Source organism: Rhinichthys klamathensis, unplaced genomic scaffold (assembly GCF_029890125.1).
Source record: "Rhinichthys klamathensis goyatoka isolate OS25496 unplaced genomic scaffold, OSU_Roscu_1.1 h1tg000301l_1, whole genome shotgun sequence".
NCBI classification, from domain to species: domain Eukaryota; kingdom Metazoa; phylum Chordata; class Actinopteri; order Cypriniformes; family Leuciscidae; genus Rhinichthys; species Rhinichthys klamathensis.
In genome coordinates, this window is record NW_026606820.1 from 1,920,230 (window position 1) to 1,944,364 (window position 24,135).

At 38.5% G+C, this 24,135-nt stretch overlaps 2 protein-coding genes across 2 annotated transcripts; both read right to left on the reverse strand.

Moving 5' to 3' along the window:
• Positions 1-1,797: 1,797 nt before the first annotated feature.
• Positions 1,798-10,885, reverse strand: LOC130103963 (golgin subfamily A member 6-like protein 24). Its single transcript, XM_056270321.1, has 8 exons — positions 10,594-10,885; positions 9,763-9,942; positions 8,467-8,655; positions 8,043-8,219; positions 7,792-7,933; positions 5,250-5,797; positions 4,192-4,333; positions 1,798-2,769 (listed from the first exon to the last, which is right to left on the reverse strand). Exons 1-8 carry the CDS (start codon positions 10,687-10,689, stop codon positions 1,961-1,963), a joined length of 2,283 nt encoding a protein of 760 aa, XP_056126296.1. The 5' UTR covers positions 10,690-10,885; the 3' UTR covers positions 1,798-1,960.
• A 260-nt stretch (positions 10,886-11,145) lies between these two features.
• Positions 11,146-24,036, reverse strand: taf7 (TAF7 RNA polymerase II, TATA box binding protein (TBP)-associated factor). The gene is made up of 13 exons (XM_056270297.1): positions 23,971-24,036; positions 23,741-23,774; positions 23,080-23,156; positions 16,828-16,906; positions 16,562-16,695; positions 16,322-16,445; positions 16,157-16,215; positions 15,606-15,678; positions 15,131-15,241; positions 14,859-15,053; positions 12,970-13,082; positions 12,390-12,449; positions 11,146-11,470 (listed from the first exon to the last, which is right to left on the reverse strand). Exons 2-13 carry the CDS (start codon positions 23,757-23,759, stop codon positions 11,426-11,428), a joined length of 1,089 nt encoding a protein of 362 aa, XP_056126272.1. The 5' UTR covers positions 23,760-23,774; positions 23,971-24,036; the 3' UTR covers positions 11,146-11,425.
• Positions 24,037-24,135: the final 99 nt, after the last annotated feature.

The following is a 24,135-nucleotide window of genomic DNA, read 5'->3' on the forward strand; positions in this document are numbered from 1 at the left end:
CGATGATTCCTTGTTCTCCCATTCTCCATCAAAAAAAAAAAAAAAAAAGTGACCCTAGTTGCACACTGTAGGTTTTTTCACTGTGCCATCGCCGACTTCCTTTCGCATGTATTGCGATCTCATTTTACATGACAGCAGCGAGCTGTCTGTTTGTTTTGATGCGGTTGCTAAGAAACTGTCCCCAAGGACAGTGCTGAAGGTAGGTCTTTGGAAAGGTGATGTGGCATCATAATGGAGGAGATACAAATAAGCACATGGAGAAAGAGAGGGGGACTCAACTCCCCTACGCTCCATATGCCTGCCTCTGTTTAACTTGCATGGCTCCTCATTAAGATCAACATCTGGCGTTCTATCCACAGCGACACCCATTTATCATTCCAATGCTTATTTGGGACTCGCATATACAAACGCTCACATTAAAGTATGCACACTGCATTTTGTTTGCTTTATTCCATGCCAAATAGTCAGAACTGATCCAGAGCGCTGAACGTGGATTTTCTGAATTCATTTAAATGATGCAAAACAATTTTATTTTTGTCTTTTTCCCCCCAGTAGAATATCTAAACATCATTAAAACCTTATAAATGTGCTAAATTTCATATTAAGACTTGTTTTCAGAGAGTATATTTTTTTAATTAAAAAAATGTTCTTACCCAAATGGCAGTTATTTTAATGTCATATCTTATCTGAAAGCATTACATCTTAAGCTAATTTTAATTTGCAAAATTTCAGAAATGATTTTTTCTTAACAAATGACCAAAATAAATAAATAAAATACAACCGGCTAAGAAAAAATCAAGATTCAAACAAAGAGTTTAGATGTACTCACACTAGTTATTATGAATGGGGGAATAAGTCCCGCCTTCTAAACAAAAAAGCTAATCAGCAATTGGTAAAGTGCGTCACTGCAGTGGCTCCGGTTGTTAACCCTATTTGAGCATGAGAAACAACATTTAGTTTACAGTTTATGTCAGATTTTGTTGCTGATTTTCAATGTTATTTAATTGTGAGTTTGTCGAGCAGGATTCCCCCATTCAAGTAGATAGGACTTGGTCTCGGATGCCTGAAATAGGTGAGCAGACTTCCCTTGAAAGGGACTTTGATTCGATATAGTCTATGAAAACGAGTAATGAAATCTTACATGTTTTTTAAATAAATTCATCCTTTTAAAGGGCATTTGGATAATTTTACAAGAAAACAAGACAGAAATACAGATTTAGAAAATTATTTTTAAGCCTATAGAAAGGGAGATGATTTTCTTTGTTTTTTTTTTTACAAAGTATGAGCTCCAACATGGTAGCAAATCATGTAGCATTATGTAATACATTGAATAGAAATGATCCTATATGCATACCATTTGCAAAATATAATAATTCTCCATTATGTAAAATCAGTATTCCTTAATATGATCTTTTTAACTCGTTTCATAATAGTTCCCTTGTGTTCTCTTAAAAAATGAGATGTGCTGAGTTTGTGGGTTGTGTGAAATTACAGCATTGCTAAGGGCTGCCTTAGCTAAATTTAGCCATCTGCCTCATTAACAAATGCACTCATTATTTTTGTTTGTATGTAGCAGACCGTTGTGTCACAGGCTTGTTTGTAATGTTGAACTAAGCGACAGGGCATTTACTGACTTAACCTCTGAACCCGTGGCATCATCATTACACACACTGTCATGATGTTTTCAGCTCAAATGACCTTAATACAAACATTTTGTGTTTCCCTGCAAAATATGTTATTTTCATGTGCAATGCAGTCATTTGTTTAATTATTAACACTATATAGTTTTTGTTTTCGTGTGTTTTTAATCTGTACAAAATGTAAACAAAAATGCGTTTTAAAAATGAATGAGTTACTGGCTGCTTTCTACTCATTGTGTACAAAGAAATAAATTTTTATTTGTTGTATACACCTTGGTCTGGTTTGTCTTCCTTCAGATAATGGGATATGATATTGGTATCTATTTCTTTTTCTTTTTGCATTTGACTTTTTTGGTGTATTTTTCAGGTTTCGCAGATGATGGTTCCTCGACACTAGTCTTCTCCATCTTAATAAATTCAGCTGCTGTATTGCTCTCCTCTGTTTCATCATCTCCAGTCATGTCCGTCAGCCTTTCTTCCCTTGATGCTCCACTGCTTGCATCTTTGTCTGACTTTTCAGGAGACTGTTGTTTTTCATCTGTGATCTCATCTTGGCCATCATTTTTCTTTGTAATGTCATTGGTCAGTAGAGTTTTCGAGTCATTATCGGTCTCTGATCTCTGTGTACCCTCTCCTAGCACATTGATTTGGGCTGAATCCCCGTCTCTATCTGCAGCCGTATTATCAGTTTTTGCCTTTGATTCTTTCAAGGTCAGCGATCTCTCATCCCTTTGGTTCTCACTTTTTTTCTTCTCATCCTGTCCTTCATCATTATTACCTGCTTTGACATTGCAGCTCTCCTCTGATTTGGAACTGCAGCCTGAATGTCCTTCATCATTTCCTTCCGGTATCTTACTCTCATCTGCCCATGTCACACCTTTCTTTGTCTTCTTTCCCCTTTTGACCTGTGCTTTCTTTTCTAACTTCTCCTGAGTGCTCGTCCAGTAGTTTTTGTTTTCGTTGACGCACTTCACTCTGATCTTCTCCCCCATCTTCTTAATCTCCTGCTTGACGATAGGTTTGAATGTGGGATCGAGTTGCAGGACCCTAGTGAAATCCCTGCGGGCTTCGTCTTCATTGTATAATGCCGAGTGAGCCCGGGCCCGCTGGTACATGGCCTTCAGATTGTCTGCGGCGGAGATGAAAGCGAGAGAGTGAAGACCTGTGCCCGGTTGCATAAAGCACCTTAAATGTAATTTTCCCGGTTTTTTTAAGTGAAATGTCATAAACACTTAGAATTTCCCTTAAATGCTGTTTTTTCACTTAAGTAATCGTTAAGTGTTGCATAAAACCCCTTAACGGTAATTTCCCTAAGTATAACTTAAGGTTTGGAAATCGTAACCTTAAGAGTAACGCGGACAAAAATAAGACGACATGGCTGAATTTATGAAACCAGCTGAAGATCATAGGGAATAGGGAGAACCCTTTGGACCAATTTAGCCATGAAAAATTGTTGCAAGAATACCGATTTGATCGACGCGCAATATTTGACATCGCTATCAAACTAGACGGCTGTCTGTCTGTCATTACACGCGACTCGCATGTAAACTATCACAACGTTAAGTCAGTGCGCGCACGGAGAGTGTGTGGCCGACAAAAAATTCACAGGAGAACGAGCTGATTCTGTGTTTTAAAAGGAATCATGACAGAAGAAAACAGGTATGCTATGGAAATATACTCAGCTGTATTTCGAGACACAGAGCCAGAAGTGCATTCACAAAACCTAAACAAATGCCAAAGCATGAGACGGTGAACAACACAAACTGCCGCCACGTTCGGAGCTAACGCGGTGTTGCGTGATAGCGTCACTGGACTGACACGTGATATTCCGACATGTTAGTGTTTTGCGTATCTATGGCAACAACAGACTTTTATAACGTGAATCCAGGATCGCTGTCGTGAAACACTTAAATGTTTCCCTTACCTAAGAGAACCGTTTAAGAGATTATATGCAACACCCTTAAGTTGTTCTCTTAGGTAAGGGTAAATCGCCCCTTAAGTATCATACTTAAGGGAAAAACTTAAGGTGCTTTATGCAACCGGGCACAGCCCTGCCACATCACATTGGCTTCATAATAAATAATTCATACAATAATAAACAACAGTTTATGCTCTTTGTGTGGAGATACCAAGGGATATCTCAATATGGTGAATGATGCAATTGGCTCAACTTCCTAGATCCACTGACAGAGTGAAGCATTGAGATGTGGTTGCTTATAGGGAGACGTGGTGTATATGCTAACTGACATTGCTCAAGGCTCTGTTTTTACTACAGACAATAAAAGTGTTTGGCTGACTTGCACTGGGTGGCGAAGGAGCAATCTATATCTGCTGCTAATGCTTAAACACAACCAAATGAGTGTCTACGTCGTAGAGTGCTTCTCAAACCAAAGAGTTTGACACGTGGTGTATGTCATATATGATTTATATGTAACTCACATACAAAAATGTATGACCAGCCTTGAAGAAAAAAATGAGATGACTAACTGATAAGACTAGTCTTATCCAACCGCCCTATATTAATTTCTGCAGTGAATGAGTATATGCTCACCTTTGTGTTTCTTCAGCAGTTTAGAGTTGAGATCCACCACTTCTTGGTATTCCCCAAGCTCCAGCTTACACTGACTGAGGTTTAGACAGAGTGGCAGACGGACTTTCTCCAGAGATTCCCAGTCTTCTCCTTCATGTTCCACCTCAAAAACACAGAGAGATAGATATGGTTTAGTGAGCACTGAGTTGCAGATTCCCCATGGGGATTTTTTTTAGCTTCCCTGTCGTTCCTGCTAAGTAATTTTTGGATCCCCAATGTACATCTCCCCTGGGATAAGAGAAGGTATATATTACTATAAGTTCTGAGGAATATGTGAGTGTTGCCATGGAACTGTGCAGCTACAAAGATGTTCTGAATCATTTTTGACAGCGTTTTCTGTAGGTGTTTAGCCCATGTCTCTATGATATTGTCTTTCATAGTGTTCAGATCACTCCATCAAATACGAAACTCTGATGAAAAATGACAGCACACAGCATACTTATCCTAAACAAGCCGCACAATTTGAGATTCATTCATGACCATAGTACTTATGGTTAGGTTTTGTTCAATTTTCCAACTGCGCATTAGTAATTGTGATGCTTGAATTAGAAAGCACCACTTGGGTCCCAATAATGTAAAATATTGTGAGGACATATTATAAATGTTATCTTCTTGGCTCATGAATATTAATTAGGCGATGTTACATTCACCCAGTAGTTTTTAGATAAATGGGCGGAAATTTTTTCAGATTACAGCTACGAGCTTTCAGTCCATTACTGAAGTAAGAGGCTTCTGCATGGTTTATGGTTTTAAATTCCACATTTTATGAGGCTGGCTACAATTCCAAAAGTTAAGCTCTTAATATATTATTTATTTATTTTGATTTTTTTTTTAAATGGTGGGACTTATCCTCAGTGCCTTCTACAGCGATCAAGTGTATCACAGACCCGTGCTACATTTCCCAAAAGCATCATGAGCCAATGGTAACTAATGTAGCCAATAGTCTCTACGATCAACAATGCTTTTGTGAAATGCAGCCCTGGTCATCATTTATCGTTATTTTCAGTCAACAGGCTCACCTTAGTTTGGAGATGGTCTACATATTCCAGAGCCTCCTTGAACTTGACAGTCGCCTCAGTGTATTTATGCTCTTTCACATCGAAATTGCCTTCATCTTGGAGCAGCAAAATTAGCCGTAGCATCTGCTGCCAGTCCTTGCCCTCGGTCAGAGCTGTTATCCTGCGACTGGCCTCTCCTGCTGAATCTTCACTTTTGGTGTCATGCTTATTTTCCCCTGCTACAGATGGATTTATTCCCTCCTCAGCATATTCAGGGGACTGAGAATGTTCCACCTTGCTTTCCTCTTTTGTAGGCATCGCAGAGTTTTCCTCCTCCTCCTCTGATTCCCTTTCTCTCTCTTTCTTCTCTCCAAAGATGTTCCAGTACCTTTCTTTATCCTCCCAGTATTTTTCCTTCATTCTCTCAGAGAGAAGATCCAGTTCTCTTTGCACCAACCTAGACAGTGTGATGTCTAGGTTGGCGACCATCTGGAAGTCTTTCCTGGCCTCCCTCTCACTCCACACAGCTGCATAGGCCTTCGCTCGCTTGTAGTAGGCCTTGACACAGTCTGGAAAAGATCATTAATGGGACTTTAATTTGTAAAGTTACTCTTCCTGTTACTTACCTACTAAGGCTGTAGAGGTATTTTCATATGAAGTAGTATTATTTGCTTTCATATCATTAAAAAAACCGTTTTAACCCAAGTTGGACACCAAGTATACAGTTGAGTGGGCTCGAGAGCCTGCCTAAGATTCCCAATTGATGGCTCTCAACAGCTTTCATTTGATCATGCTCTTCTCTAAATCTTAAACTCAGCCGAAACTTCCCACAGCCAACATCAGCCTCTGGCAAAAACATAGCAGATTCTGTGAGCACATTTCAAAAGGATGTGCTCCCCAGGTGACACACAAGAGAAATGGTACAGAGAGCAAAGATGAAAATTTGAACCGAAACAGACAACAAGGTGTGGGTGACACATGGGGCGCGGCAGAATGAAATGAATACTGGGAATTAGAGGGGACGGGGAAACAGGAGAGTGTCCTCGATAAGGGGAACTGTGCCGGCTGCATATGCATAAGGCTCATTAGGAGAGCTACCCACACTGCCTCTGGAGCCACCGCGAGAGACCATACATCTGTCACTTCACATGCTTCAAGAGGGCTTACACAGACCAACTCCTGTCCCTTCTGCTCATGCAGCCAGCCGAGCTTAAACAAACCCAAACCACAGAGGACGGAGATTACTATGCATGCTGCCGAGTACAATTATGAAAGTGAATGCAATTGGATTATTTATGATAACCAAAAAAGCAAAGGCTAATTCAAAAGATGGCCTGATACTAAGCTGGTCTACATCACCTCAACTCAACCTAAATGTCTCTGGCTAATTTGTGTTGGTTGTCATTTTCCTGAGAATCCAATGACTTGATGTTGGAAAGTCAACATTGGTTGAGTTTAATCTTGCAAGTCCTAAACTGCTTTTGGGGGTCGCTAGCATCATTAGATAACTCATCTTGAATTTTAAAATGTTTCGTGATACATTTGTGATGTGTATTAATAATAATCTATTACATAATGGGAGGACTTGTGCTTTGATAATGATTGAAAATGCTTGAGCAGTGAACTGTTGCCATGGTTGCTTCCTTGGGCACTGGCAAAACATCTACTCTAATATGAAGAAATATTACAGCATTAAATGTTGCTTGTAAAGAATTTCATTTAATGAAAACGAGTGCTGCAATACTCTTAATTAGGCGGTTGCTGATAAGTGGATAAATGGGACTACTGAGGTTGACTGGGAGATTAAACGTCATCATGGCAAACAGATAAACTCATCTACTCACTAGTCCACTTTAACAGCCTCATTATGTTTATACTCGGAAGCTTAGTGGTGGTGACGTTGAAGTCATGCGATGATAAATTTAGCTTTTTACTGTAGATTTTATTTAGGCTTCAAAATGTATAAAAGTCGGGTTCATTTGTCAACAAAAATTGTAAGAATCATACAACTTTTCTTGATCATAGAGCTTATTTTATCCGATAATCCAAAAGCTGATCGTTTTTTTGTCGAGGGAACCAAGGTAAAGCTAACTTCTGGGTGGTCCAACAAAAATATATAGACCGTGTCTGAAATCACATACTCTGAGCTGCTAAATACGGCTGCTAAAAAAAGTATGTCTTATATAATATGAATGTGTGTAGCATGAATTTAATCCGGACGCTTCATTATGTCGCTTCACTGCCATTCACAAGGCCTCATGGGTAGTAAAGTGTCCATCGTATGCACACTTCAGAATCTCAGCGGAAGTTGCCTACACTTTTATGAGTATTGTGAATTCGGACATACTTATTTTGGCACATTCTGTTTTTCACCTACTACATAGTAGGGTAGTATGCGATTTCGGACGCAATAACAATCCCTGCAGCACTCTATGCATGGCTAGTTCTGAATGTCTGTCAATAGGAAAAGATGGTGTAGTTACAGCATCTACAATCAGGGAAATTGGGGCATGCTAACCAGCCAATCCTTCACCATTTGGTTTATACTAACAAGCTGGCCTACCTTTGTGTTTATCCAGGAGCTCTGTTGTATGTTCTATGACCTCGTAATATTCCTCCAGCTCTAACATGCACTGGCAGTAGTTCAGTACCAGAGGAATGATAAGCCTGCCAAGATTAATGTAGTCCTCATCTCCTGGCATCTCCTACACCGGAAGGAAAACAAACTCAGCTGCACTCATCAGATGCTTTACTGAATGTTGTATCTTAAAGCTTTCTCTACATAACCCCCATGTCATTTAGATTTTCTTTTACCCGGGATTGGACTGTACGCAGCAGAACCACAGCCTCCTGATACTTCACTGCAGCTTCACGGAACCGGCCCTGCTTGACCAGAGCGTTGCCCAAGAGATGCAGCGAGGGTACAACCTTTAGCTTCTCATCCTTCTCCATCATCCAAGACTCGCGCTGGTAAGAGAACGGGTCGCCCACCTGAGGAAGATAGAGAATTGGAGCGTGCTCGTCTCGCTTGGTTGAGGATTGAAAACGCGCTCTGAGAATTGGGAACAGCATTTCTTTCCTGGCGTGTAGCACTTGATTGTGTAACATTCTGTTACGCTGTTTGGGTTGCAGTGAGAAATCTCTTGATGGTGGAGGAGTGGAACTAGAATGAGTGTGTTGTTGTGCGAGGGTGCGTATGTATGTATTTGCTTGTTTTCTTTGCTTTGTGTGAACCCACCGAGATTAACTCCATGATGAAGATTAGAGGCTGAGGTGTCCTCATTATCTCATCGAGCTCCGGAAAACCTGTCGAGTGGTAGTGAAACACATTTCCCATGCCACACATGTGTCTTTGGCCATCCAGAGGGTCCTTTCCCTGAGCAGCCAGTCGGATCCCTTTTGACACCATGGGATAAAGGCCTGTGTGCTTAGTATAAAAAAAGAAAACTATTATTATCACAGTGTTTCCCACTGAACTACCTAGCATTTTTCTACTATTTTTGCAGCAATACAGTACTATCAGTGCAAAACACTAACTGTGATATGGACATCACTGAACATAATGCTAATGAATAATTGACTTTGTTCATTATACTGATTGACAGATGTCAGTAACCACTCTGGTCGATTCAGTTCAGACTGATTTAAATCGGTAACCGTTATTTTTAAAATTTTACATTTAAAATAATACTTTTAACAGCAGATACACTGTAAACAGCTACTCTGTTTGCAATGTATATTTTTGACTCACTCAAAAGAGTCATTTGTTCAGGAATCAGACTACCCCGACCTGATCATGCTGTATCGTTTTAATTACAGCATGAATAATCATTTTGATTGTGAATCGGACTATGTTTTTGCTGAAAACATTTTGCCAAAAGATTTGTTTTTGTTTTTTGTAGCACATTGTGTTTTGAATGCACCACTTTCAATACATGCCACAAACTCACATTCACAGCTTCTTTTTGCCATGGCGCTGAAAGATTCAGCAGAGGGGGAGCAAACATACCATGACCTTTTGATCAACATTTTTTCTAACTGGAATCTTTAGTCTCATTTGACTTGCAGAATAGATTATTTATTTGCTTTCATGTGTTTGAATAAAAACAGCAAATGAGAATGTTAATGGAAAATAGAATAGACCGCAAAATATATCAGATATATATATATATATATTCTCCTCCAGCCTTATGTGAAGATTAATTAGCTCTTTCCCTGCCAGCGTTTTTGATAATCTTCACAAAAATGTCATGGCCCCCTGATTATTTTCTTATATGAATATCTGAACATGCAAAATATCAAAAGAAAGAACAGAGCATCTCCTTTAAAACAAACAAACAAAAACTGTTTTATTCTAGCTGGAAGTATTATTTTTTTTATCAACACTTGAATGTGGTTGAAAGTTTCATTAAAAGAAGCAATATTAATCAAAAAGCCTTTTACCCCCCCAAACAAAACATGCATAATCTGCTCCCTTTTTGCCTGCATTTTAGGGAGGCACAACAAGAGGTTTAGTTTGATTTCAAACACTTACAGTGGCATCACACCAAAACTCTGCCACCTCTCCAATCCTCATGGAGGTTAAAAGCACCTCCCACACCTCCATCTTGAACATTCTCCCCACGAAAATCTCTGTGGGAAGCTTATTTTTGCGACTGTCGTCAATCACAGTTCTTTCAAAGTTGTCCAACAGAGTCTGGAAGTGGAACGCCAGCTTTGTGGGTAGGAAGGCAGAGAGGGGAAAAAAGAGAGAATAAAAACAGGATTAAGAGAAAGCAGAGATATTTTTCCTGCTTAGTACACCGTGCACATCTTGTAACTTGCTACTTGGTGCATGTTCATATATGTTGGTGAGAGAAATTCAGGGTTTTCAAGCAGGACAGGAAGTCTTTTTCCTGATGCCATCCTAATATCTTCATTCCTAGTCCAACTTTGTCTTCATTATAAGACATTTAAATGTATAGTCTTTTTAAAGTATACTGATGGAGACACCTTGATGGAACGAAAGCACACAGAGCGAATACAGAGCGCAGCTGGTAAGAGAGAGATTAATGTTGGCACCGCATTATCATGGAAAATGTTTGTCATCCTCTCCAGGCTGAGGAGCATATGGCTGGACAAGTAGGGGGGAGAAAAGTCACCTGGCACAGATACGGTGTTCCTCAGCCGCTGTCCAAAATGATAGGTTGCCAAACTTCTGTGCAATTATATGGACCAAATGTTTTGTCATTTTAAAATCATTTTATCACCAATAGAATTAAGCTACAACCATTTCTAATCAAAAAAGTGGTTAAACATGCACCCATCCATCCAAACAAATAACCAATCAAAAGCATTATCCAGGACCATATATGTGTCGTCATACCTTAGTTCCCTTCGGAAAATGTGGCAACGGTCCTTGACCTCCATGCAGAATCTTCTTTTTTACTCCAGGATGGTCAAGCAGATATGTCTCTTCCATTTTAAACTCTTTCGAAGAGTGTTTCTGTATTGAATCAGACTTTATGTCCTGTAGCCTGTGAGAGCTGGTCCTTGGCAGTGTTAATTAGCAAGCTGAGAAAGGGAGACAAATCACACCCTGCAGCCCAATGCTGCCTGGCTGCTTTCTGACAGATGGCTGGATTACCAGGTTGAGGATAGCCACTTTAATCTGCCTTGGCTAATCCTTCAACCCCACTGAATCTTCAGTATAATCCCCTGTAAGAAGTGAAGGGATGGGTGACCAGAGAGCGGAACTCAGAGTATGGAGACAGTCGAGATCATTCTAGAAGGCAATAGAGTTTGCTAGTATAATTCAGTGGGAACTACTGCAGACAGAATGATCTGGAAGTCTCTAGTACGATTTTCCAGTTTATTGACCTCTGCAATGGGAGCATCTTCCAAATTTGAGCAGAAGAAACTTGCCAACAAAACTTTATTTCAAATATGAATGTATTTGAAATACTGCAGTTAACTAAACATTCTTTATAGTGTATCCAACATGAAAAAAGTATAAATACACAATCTTATTTGAGAAATCAAAGAAACTTTTGTGATGAGGCATCAGTCGAATATATTGACAACTATTTTAGAGTCTCACAACACAAATGGGATGTTTAAATTCAGCTAATACATGCAGTAGAGTAAAATCTGTCATGTGTTCAGCAGTCGCCTCTGGTCAGAGTCATTGCATTGCAGTATCTTGGCAATCGTGGGCATCACTTCTCGATCAGTGAGTCCAGCTGTTCTTGAAGGGAGGCCAGCTGTTGGAACAGAATAGCAGTGATGGATGGCTAGCAGTAGGGGTATAATTGAAGGCTAAGTGCAATATGTTCAACAACACCTCCAACGTTGTTACTTTTTCCAGCAGGCCATTTGTCAGTTTAGGCGAAACAGTGACAGAAGAAACTGACATTGGCCAAGGGTTAATAAAAAAAACATAATATAATAATAAAAAAGAAATAAAAAAAGTAAAGCATGTATATGTATCAAGTTCTTTTACTCGCCAATATTAGATATGGAAAATAAACTCACTAAGCTCAATGGGAATAAGTCACTGATTGTGCATGCTACATGCATTATGGGTATCGACACAAATTAGATTTCAGTACAATAGCTCTAGATTCTATTTGATTAGATGCTAATTCATTTGGGAATAGTTCAATTTATAATGTTCATTTTGCATACATATGAAAGCAATTCTCTCTCAGCTATTGCTGAAAATGATATAGGGAGCAGAATATTTTCGTACATTAGGAAAATATTCATATTTTAAAAATTTAAAAATTAAAAGCCGGGCCTAAACTATGCAGTTCCGTTCTATTTATTTATTAGCTGGGCATCTGTGATATGCAAATCTTTTTAAATGATTAATTAAAAGGACAGACTCAAAAGAGTCATGTGTTCATGAATATGACTACACTAGTTGCACTGCATGTTACTGATTCATTAAAAAGTTGATATGAACCATTTGTTTCCGAATTGGACTAGACTATTTGCACTGTATGTTTTCGATTCACTAAAGAGAACTGGTTCATAAGAGTCATTTGTTTGTGAATCACAATGCACTGGTCAAAATGGTAAAGAATCCATATTGAGAACATTCAAATCGCGATTAATCTAACAAATATTTATAACCCGTTTCAAATGCATGCAGGTTTTTGGGTTCGTATGCAAGCTCACCTGTTCCATCTCTTGTTCCTCTTGATGAATCATACCATTCAAAGCACCCTGGAAGCGATCCTGTAGGGGAGAAGCAAAGAGAGACTTTATCTAGCTGACAGTACACTGTTTTGATGCTAGCCGTTTGTAAATGTCTTAACTGCTTGCACAAAGATCTATTTGAATTATGACCCTGTGAATGGAGCCGAGACGTGCATGACCTTTCCCTGTCCGCTGTGACTGTAATGACCGCAGACAAATGTAGCCAGCGTAGTGCACACAGTTTAACCGAAGTGACACTGTTAAACCACACGTTTGACCCCGTTTCGCAGTGTCTAAATCCTCCAAATGGAGCAGTTGCCAGAGCAATGAATTCTATGCTTTTCTGGTGAGTTATGCCAAAGCAGCTAAAGGCAGAAATGTAATATTTATGCCTTAAAATTATGGCAAAAAAACCTTGCTTTCTTTGGATTTATATAAGGCCATTTTAAAGAGCTGTACTGCACAAAAACAGTGTCACCAAGACTAAGCTTTTACACAAAGTAGCGTGCCAGAGAAAGTGGAGCGCTACATCATTTAGTGCAGGTAAACGAAAACTTACCCTCAGAGCTTGATTTTCCACCTCCATGATCAATTTCTCCTGTTGCTTCTTGCGGGCACGGGTTTCCTGGAGCCTGGCCTTCAAATTGTTGATCTGCACCTGGTAGTCCATTACTGTAGATCAAATAGAGATTATGAGCCCTATACATGAGCCCTAGTTAACATGCAATCAGTTTAGTCACAGGCCCTGATGTCATATTGAGCTCTCTTTTACCTTTGAGAGCTAGTTAATCTGCAAATGCTCATGTAATCTAAGGTCCCAATTATCTGTGAATCCTTCACACTCTAACCGCGCAACCCTGCATAAATACTAAACGGCACCTCTTATGTTCTGCATTCTCAGAGACTGAGAATTCAAAAAAGCTTACAAAACTACATTTGAGAAAACGCCTTTGTGTAATGATTTTATTATCTAATACATAAGAATTGACTGATTATTTATCATATCTGAAATAATCTTGACGAATGTGGACATGCACTACTCGACTTACATTGTAAAACATATGGCACTTATAATACCATTTATAATGGATGGGATATTATTTATCATAAAAAGTGTATCGTGCTATACTGAAACAAGATATCTAGCTAAATAAGGTAACTCTATAGCTAAACCTTTTCCATTGAAGAATACAAATTTGTATTTAATAAATATTTAATAAATAACATATTTGTTAAAACTGTCATTATGTCCTGACAGTAGAATATGAGACAGATAATCTGTGAAAAAATCAAGCTCCTCTGGCTCCTCCCAGTGGTCCTATTGCCATTTGCAGAAATACACCGCTCCCGGTCAGAAACAACCAATCAGAGCCAGGAGGAATGTCTTAGCAGTGTCAATCACGCTCGTGTACGCGCTGATCACACCCCTCTCTTGCACAGCGCGTACCAGTCGTTCAAACTCAAGATTGCCGGTGTGCCGCAGCTGTGCTAATGGCGGAGAAACAACCTAAACTGACAATTTCTCGATTGGCACCTGCTCATAAAACAAAGACGGGTAAAAGGAAAAAGACTGATGACGAAACCATTTTGCCGAAAAAGAAAGAATTACACAGAGCCCATTGACTCGGCGTCAAAACTCTAGCCGCGTAACATGTAGATAAAATGTCACGCACTGTGCAAAGCAACAATTGAAACCTGCTAATTCACTGGCTTGTCATGTTGCTGAAATAATGTACTAGCAAACCTTATCTAGCATTAGGCCCACATATCGCTAGAATAATTACTTACATACTGTTACGTTAGTTACCGTTATATTATCTTACTAGCTATTTATAACTTATAGAAAGGGTGCAACGTTATAAAGTTACATTACATGTATTGCAAAATACGTAGTGATTTGAGGACCAAGTTTGTAGTCAAAGTATGGGCAGGCCTTAGTCAATGTAAAGCATATTGTTGATGTTTCGTCCCTACCAGTGAATGTGCCATATCTGTTTATCCGCCGTCATCGGTGGCCCTGTTTACTAGCCTGCGCATTCACGGCAGGCTCCGCTGTGGGGGAGGAGCTGTGGAGGGAGTGCTGTAGCGCAGCAGAGAGCAAGGGGGTGGGACCTGTAAGTTGTGCTTGTTCAAATTTGCAGGCTAAGTCAACGTTTTCTCAAAACTCCCTACTGCAGCTCCCTAAGTGCCAATGTGTGTGGGACGATGTCAAGGTCAGGCATGTCTGTCACTTACTGGCATGGGTAAAAACACCACCAGACAACCGGTAAACCCATCTGACCTAAATACAGCAGCAGGCTCATCATTCAAATGCTAATCTAGGTCGGCTTTTGTTTGTCTGCCGGTCTGCCTGCCTGTGATACTGAATTGTGGTTTTAAATTGGGCTTGAGCTGCTGTCCTGACAATGTACTGTAATTGATCAGACAACTTGTGTACCGCCATCCTACCGATTTGACTGTTCCGGTCATTCTCGTCTCTGTCACCCTCGGTCTCGTTCAGTTTCTCGTGGAGCTGCCTGACCATGTCATCTTCAGTGTCCATTATGTTAAGGTCTTCGTCGTCGTGCCGTTCGCCCTCCTCGTCCTCATCCTCGCTGCTGCTGCTGATGTCGTTGAAGATCTCGCGTAGCTCATCATGTTGAACTATATTAGGATAAAACCATGTTAGACAGAGAAAGATATAGCTATAAGGCAGACAGACTTGTGTTCAGATCGTTCACCTGAAGAGCCGTGACCCTTGTGTCCTGAGGTTCCAGGTGACGACTCCAGGTTGGACAGTGATAAGCTGTTGTCAGGTTCTTTGGTCTCATCCTCAGCAATCACCTCCCATCCTGACCACAGGGTCAAGGTTCATATATCAATAATCCCTTTATCTTTTCATCCTCTTAGTTTTGGCACAGGCCTATTTTGCTGTTTGTTGTACCACTGGTGCTGCTGAGCTCCACAAATTTATACGTGACTCATGCCACATTTTTCCTGTAATGCTAAGCTTAAACAACTGAAAGTCTTGCACAGTCCCTTCATTAAATTTGTGAGCAAGTCTGCCACCTGGTGGTAAGGTTTAGTATGACAGTAACCATGAGTCACAATGCTCGATCCAACATTAGTAATGACATTAGCATCTAGATTTGTTGTGACACTGGGTTTGCGGCAACAAAACATGACAGGTAAATAAAAGCAAAAAATAAAGGATACGAACACCGACGGCTTCGGCGTCTGTGCTCAAGAGTCTCTTCACCTCCTTTTCCACATCAGGAGACTCGATGTACTGCAGGATAAATCAGATTAGAATTCAACCCTAAGGAACACGATCTTAAAAACTGCATGCACACATAGTACTAACGGTAGAGGCTGGCTGCATGCCAGAGAACACATTAGCGATTAAAAAAGGAACCCAAGTCAATAGCTAGCTGCAACGTAGCAGAGATTTATTCAAGAGTCAGAGAGAAGAACCTGCCACTAACTCCCCTGCTGTCACTTCAGTCAAATGAACAGCCAGATTGCTTTCCTGCAAACCTTGGTGGCAAATGAAGATGGAATGCTTTATTTATTTGTAAGTCTTAGCTTTTACCATTAATTAATTTATTTTTTTCCTGCAAGAGCAAACATTTTTTCTTAACTAGATCTGGTAAAGGATTGCAGAATCATCATCATCATCATCAAAAAAAAAAAAAAACACAATCTAAGGAGAAAAACACAACAACAGCAGAAGCTGGAAATGCGAGAGGAAAACCAAATGAGGTTACCTTCTTCTTCGCTGTCTTCCTAAACCGCCTCTTCCTTGTGTTCTTCAGAGGAAGGGTAACTGGAATGAGACAGATGTAATTGGACATTAAATTGTTTGAATCATTCTAGTACTGATAGGCTGTCTCCTCCACATTCACTCCAAACCAAGAGTGGGAGGTACTTACTGCCATGGTTCCAAACAAATTTCTTGTCTTTGTCCTTGTCTTTCTTTTTACTTTTGGAGTCTGTAGTACCCGTGGGCTCCTCTAGAGGAGGGTAGAGGTCTCCATCCAGCGTGCACACCAGCATCTTAAACAGAAAGTCAGAGGAATAAATCGAGATGTGGCCTTGCAGATGTGCTGAAGCTCATTAGGAGACTGCAAAGGGGAAATGTAATGTAAGACACCCTACGAAAGTTATCTTACCTGACAGATATCAGCAGTCTTGTACAGGGTCTTTTTGTCAACCGTTTTTAATGACTCCAGAATGCAGGGTAAATCCACTAGTTTACATGCTAAAGGGACACGATCCACACGTACAATCCCATGGCGACCATCAGCTAGGAATAAATATATAAAAAATTCCATTTTGCAAAATAAATTGATGACAGACTGTAATATCAGTTTAATAAAATGTAATATGCTGAAGTAAATAAAGTGTTTCTTTGTTAAATTTCGTCAACAGTGCTTACCATGCAACTCTACAGAAAGTCTGTCTTTTATGTTCATGCTGCTAGACTGGGCGATCCGTCTGACTGTAGAGGCATACTCCTAAAAAACAAAGCATCGTGCCATTGAATCAAACAATTCCTATAATACTCACAAATTTAAATCAATTTAGATTAAATCAATAAAGTAAAATACTTATTTTTTTGTTAGATTGACAGTACTGGGGGGTATTCCAGAAAGCAAGGTTATCTTACCGTCAAACATACCCTGAACTCTCGGATGATTAAACAAAACCTTGCTTATTTGAGGTATGCTGGTTCCAAAAACGCGTCCGGGAGCAAGTAGAGTATGTTCATGGTTAAAACACCAGACATTCTCAACAGGGCGGACGAATCACCATGGAAACGGACGCTAAGAAAAAGTGCGCCATACAACCGCACACTACTTCTTTCTTCTTCTTTTGTTAAATGCTGATTTACAAACTTATCATTTCACAAATAGGTGGTGATATGCACTGTTTCAATCTTTTCGTTTAATAATCTTTAATCGCTGTGAATAAGAACTATATCGTTTGTTTGATGCTAATTATATAATAAAATTAAGACTGATTAAACTAAATACAGTCTGTGCTTGCAAAGATAACATGGCTGTATAAGTTTATTTTTTGTTTTGTAATTTTGCTTCTGCATAGCTTGAAAGGTAAGATCTTTCATATATGTCTTTTATTATAGAAATACATTATAGCATAGAAAATGTCCTGTTGCAAAAATAAAAAGACCTCTGAATGCAGATCCACGATGTGTGAGATAATTATAGCTATATATTATAATAAAATTAACATTACCTTGTTTTAATAGAGCTTTATATATCGATATAAGTTAACTATATATAGGTTATAACAGAGCCATAGAGAGAAAGAGTTGCGACACTCCCATAGACCGCCATAGGAACTTTGGAATGCGCAAGTAACGCGTGTCGTGGAGCAGCCAATAGTTCCAAACACTGATAGTTTCTCCATTGAACCCCATTCATTTTCAGTGCTTCCGAAGTACGCTCGCTGGTAAATTAATGAAATTACTGTATTTTTTTTTTTACTTTTACACACATTAGCCGACCTCTCGTGAATCTAGTCTGTAGTTATATTTTATGTAGCCAGTTTTAGTAAATGTTTATTGGAAGATAATAGGTTAATTGCAGCGATAGCTTACGTGACCAACACTTCACTAACGTTAGCTAACTGGTAACCTGATGTATATAATATATAATATTTTTAATCATATTTTATATGTATATATATATATATATATATATATATAGCCTATATATAATATTATATACACACACACACACACACACACAATTCATTTATTTAAATAAGTTAGGGTTATGCATGTGCTTATATGTATTTAGGAACATAAATTTTAATTTTATGAAGAATATTTTTCGGTTAAATATTTACCGAACATTGCTGTATATAGTCGTTGCTTTCTACGTTATGGGAGCAGTCTATTTCCCTCCTAAATCATTCATTTGTACATGCACAACGTAATTATTTATATTTTATGTTGGTTGGAGTTCTGAACGGACTGCAGACCTCTTTGCGTGATCACGAAGGTAAGCTAATGGCTGAATCGGAATTTATCAGCAAGATCACGGGAATCAATAGCCTAATACAGCCCAGTTGTGCTAAAATAAATATCATGAGATGTCCATCATCAGATGAATGACATGGAAAAGTTAAGTTAGAGCCGCTAAAGCCAGTGCTATTACTACCCATGCGAACACCCTGCCTGAAGTTGTCACCCTGCCTCTCCAAATGCAAAACTGACATTAACAAAATGCAATAACAGCTTAAAAAGTACTTGGGTGTGTGTTTTATTTTATATTTACCGTTTAATAATGCAATCGCTGCTGTCTGTCCATAGAAGAACATAACAGCCCGCGTATGTTTTGGAACTATTGGGGCTTACATGAACCACGTGACAGCCGTCGCGGCGACATCAAAGCATGTCGCAACCAGGTCCGGAGCAGGTTATGTTCAAAGAGTACGTTGCTATGACTACTTAACGTTACATACTCTGAAAGTTACCTGCTTTTTGGAACCGAAAGTTGAGGTTACCCGCTTACTTACCCTTAACCTTTTCACATGTAAATTTAAAATATTCTGGCGGGCCCCCAAGCGTGAGTTTTTCAAGGCGACCGTTATTTAGAACGTATCACGTGACACAGCGCTGGCTTGCGGGCAAGAACGGCGTTCTCTAGCAACGAAAAACACAGTAAACTAATCAAGGATCGTGCCAGGACGCCGCCAGTTTTAACCATAGACATAATAAATGGTTTTAACCATAGACATAATAAATACATAGACGCCCTATTGGCCGCTTTGGAACGTTGCTGCGATACGTCAACGGGTCCGCCATTTTGCGGAGGGCAAGACTGCGCTGTAAATTGTGAACAAATGTAAGTAAACGGGGGAGCTGCGTTTTTTCTGGATAAAAACAAACTGTTTTTACATTTATCAACCGATTTCAGTGGTTTGTATATGGTGTACAAAAAGTTCCATCTCTAGTTATTTAAAATCTCGATAGTTAGACTTGTAAAATATTTTTTTTTAATAAAGAATGGTCAATTAAGCTCAGGCTTGTCATGTATCTGGCTTTTTATTCTTGGATAAGAATGGTGAAGACCCCCATACTGAGATATAATTTAAGTTTTCTTATTGTGGAAAAAGCATTTTCTGTGATTGACCAGATTTTAGCAATAACAAAGATAACTGATGGATCCTTTATAATAATACGTTATGGTACAACTACAGTGCAATGCAAATAGTAAATATAACATAAAGTGAGAAGTAATAGTAAATAGTTTAGTCAATAAAATAAACAAATAGTATACAGCAAATAAAATAGTAATGATTAGTATAATTATATATTATCATAAGTACAATAATACAATCATAAAAATATTGATAATAGCATAGTTTATTAATAATACTATAATAATAGCAATAGAATAAGAAATATCAATTACAGAATATACACAATAAAAAAATAAGTTAAATAGTGACTTTAATATTTAACTCTTTTTGTTAAATTTCAGTTTTATTGATCAGTATAACAGAAGTAGCTTCAGTCAAACATACAGCAGGATACAACGTTAAAATAGCCTAAATATAAAGTTATGAAACTTCACTTTGCCCTCAGCCAAAACGATTTACCAGGGAACCATTTATAGATTAATGAGACCAAAGATCGCCCGTTAGATATACACAAGACGAATTATATCTCATGTTTAACCACTAGACTACAGACATCCGAGTCAGCGGCAAAACTTCAGAAGCACTGGCCGAGGTACGGCTGTTCCAGGCGGGGTAGACGAGCGCTGAGCGCATCTTACAACTCCGAAAACGTCAGATCAAATTTTTAAATAGGCGCTATCTTTATAAACAAACCACAGATTTGAGCTTTAAACAACTACATTGTCGACTGAAAAACTATTTAAACTACATTTCGTGACACAATAACAGTAGTATTTTTAAATGTAACCTCTGAACGTTACTATTACTAATTAAATCATGACCAAATACAACCAAAAACAAACGTTCAGTCTTGCTTGTGAAAGGTAATTCCTCGAAAGCTGTTTTCAATTGTGTGGCGATGTGTACAGCCCCAAACAGCGCAAAAAACAGGCATTTTTCTCAATTCCCGGTATGAGAGGTATAGGAAAGTTTCCATCCCCAACATGGCGGCGCCGTTGACGTACGCTCCAGCGGCCAATAGGGCGTCTATGTATTTATTATGTCTATGGTTTTAACCCTTTCACACGTAAGTTTAAAATATTCGAACTGACCCCCCAGTGAGAGTTTTTCAAGGCGACCGTTATTTAGAACTTGTCACTTTAATGTTTCCATGGTGACGCGTCATTGCTTGTCACGTGACACAGCGCAACCACAACACAGCGCTGAATGAATGATGATCTGCTTTTATGTAATTTGTCCTTTTTTATTAAAAATATTCACAAATGTATTAGCTATAGCATGAAACACTGATATTCCGATTGTCAAATATGTGCAAGTGGATGGATTTTGTTGTTTAAACATCTTTATAACGATCACGTTAGTTGAGCTGTATGTATGCACAATGGGCGGCGCCATTTTAGTTTGTTTTACAGTTCAGAGAATCGGATCTGTTGGATTTACAGCACGTCAATTCCTCCACTTCTCACGAAATACATGAAAGTAAGTGGCCGGTGAACTGGGAGAAGAATAGGGTCAAATGTAAAGCTATTTACATAATGTGTATCTGATATGAATAAAACGTGTCGTCAATATAATGGAAAGGATTACTATTGCCGCTTCCATAGACATCAGTGTGTATTTTACAAACTCAAAATCATTGTTTTGCTAGTACTTATGTGTATAAAATGTCTGAAACCTAAAATAAACATTATGTGGTTGAAAACACTCAATAGTTGTGATATATGACAGCACTGAGTGCGTCCGTCTCTGGCTCAGCGCCAGCTAACGCACAAAAGCACGTTTAAATTTAGCAGTTGATCACGTGATGCACTGACCGTTCTAATCACACCGGTGTGATCGCACGCTCCAGGGACCAGCCAAGACTTATCACACCGGTGTGATCGTACGCGTGAAAGGGTTGTTAATATACAAAAGTTGGTGTTTTGAGGTGTAAACAACATGCCAGATAGTTGTTGTGCGATTGGCACGGCGCCGGATGTCCACTAACAGAATATCACAGGAGAACTGGCCCCCCGACTGAGTCTGGTTTCTCCCAAGGTTTTTTTCTCCATTCTGAGTTTTGGTTCCTTGCCACTGTTGCCTTGGCTTTTGGCTTGCTTAGTTGGGGACATTTAATATTCAATAATATTATTGATCTGCCTTACTTAGGTGGACGTTGACGCAATTTTCTTTTAGAAACAAACTTTATTATATTGTTATATTGTTTTTGTTATATTGTTTTCATGTTATCACTGTGAAGCGCTTTGATACAATCTGTATTGTAAAAAGCGCTATATAAATAAAGGTGAATTGAATTGAATTGAATCACTGCTGACATATTTCAAACTTCTTTTTACTCCAAAGCAAAGAAGGAAAAATATCAGAGCCGTTACGGTGTTTCCCACAATGTCATGTGAGCATTGTGGTCTGTCGTCTGCATGTAAATACAGCAACAGAGCCCTGCAGAACTTTGTTTCTCCATGTATGATCTGACTGGAATATTATATGTGATTATTTAGTAACACTTTACAACAAGGTCCATTAGTTACAGCTCTTTCTCATTAACTTAGTTAACATAAGCGAACAATGTGCAATACATTTGTTGCAGTAACGTTATATATTAAATGTTGTTAACGTTAGTAGTACACTGTTCATTCTAAGCTCAGGGCCATTAAATAATATAAACAGATACAACTTTTGATTTTAATCATGTATTAGTTCATGTAAAAATCAACATTAAATAAGATTTAAAAATGCTTTAGAAGTATTTTTCATTGTTAGTTCATGTTACTTATGTAGTTAACTAATGTTAAAGGAGTGGTATAATGCCCCTTTTTACAATATGTAAAATAAGTATCTGTTGTCCCCAGTGTGTGTGTGTCTGTGTGTGCGGCATATCGGGATACTGGCGGCTTCACTTCTGACCAATGGAAGAGAGCGAAGGGGCGTCGTCCATCTTTTTTTAGTCTATGGAGCAGACTAACAAATGTGCTCTACTACAACAACTCTTCCTCTTCTCAACATGGACTGCGTGTTTCCGGGGGCGGGGTTTATGTAAAGTTTAGGGTTAGTAAGGTCACTAACCAGGGAGGAAAATGTCCTGTAGTCCCTACCAGCCGTCTGTTGTAGGCCTTAAAAAATGATTTCTTTAAAAGCAAATATATTCCTTTGCTTTGAACTTTTGAGCATTGTAACTTTGCAGATGTTGTTTATGCTCAAACAGCAACATTACACACTAACTAAAGTTAGAAAAGTGAATTCATAATCAACCACCCCTTTAACAAATGGAACTTTATTGTAAAGTGTTAAGAATTGTTTGCTACTTGTGTAATAACATGATGTTACTGAAATTATAGTTCTTGAGTTACTAGAGTTATTATAAATGCATAATTACTTCTCGTATCAAACAACAATCTCAAGTTATCAATTATTCAAATACATTTTTTATGTAATTGTTCTGGGAGTGTGTACATTACTCATTGATTTTAAATACTGCCTTTCTCTAATATAGGTGAGGTAAATGAAGAAACAAACTGACCTGAGGAAGCCGCAGAACAAACTGACTCTCCAGCTCATGAGGAGCATCTTCTTTGCTTTTGGAGCCTACTTTTCCCACTGAAACAGAAAACAGTCAGAAAATAATACTTACTGGCTCACATTCATTAATATAAGAGGATAATTTGTCAAACTGGTGTCTGGGGGGCACAAGAGAGTGCTAGTGAGTCCGTGGAAAAGTTTAGAGAAAAGCAGTGTAAAAAAAATAATTAAAAAATTAAACTAATTAACCAAATAAACATATGTGATCATTATAAATGCTAATAAATAAATAATAAATACATTTTAATTTACATTAAATAAATAAAAAAAATATTAAAATGATACATATAAAAGTACATTACTACAGAGAACAGAAAAAACACAATGCAACATAATAGACACATTTATAATATTTTTTTTTTCCAGAGTATTAATTTGGACTGTATAATTGAAGATATATAAATTTTACATTTTAGGATAAGGGTCCCCTGCATGGGAGTGATCATATTTGGGGGTCCGTGGCACCTAAAAGATTGAAAACCCGTTCTACGGTACTTATCATGACAGCACAGTTTTACTTGTTCAAAACATAGTAATACCATGGTACTTTTGTGTTTGTAGAAGAGAGAAATAGAGTGAATTCACGAATGTATGCATGATACCTTTAGTTTTTGAAGTCATCTTTGCCTCCTAATTCTGCACAGAAAGGAAAAAAAGACAATGTTTTTAAAATGACAAGGGAGTGTGCTAATTAATAAAAACGTGTGCAGAATATGTAGCCTGCAAGATTTTGAAAAGAAGGTAAACCCTTTTAAGGAATAACAACATTATCCAAGGGTGACAAATGGTAAAAGTATAATAAAATAAGAGCGTGTTCATAAAAAATACTCACCTACACCACCGAGAAGCTAACAGGCTAACGCTACATATACTGGCTATCTCATATCAGATAGGACAAATGTTAAATAAATATTCGTTTCTTTAAAATATCCAGAGCATAAAATGATTGCAATAGTAAAGTTATCATGAATTATAACACGGATTTTGTAAGAGAGAA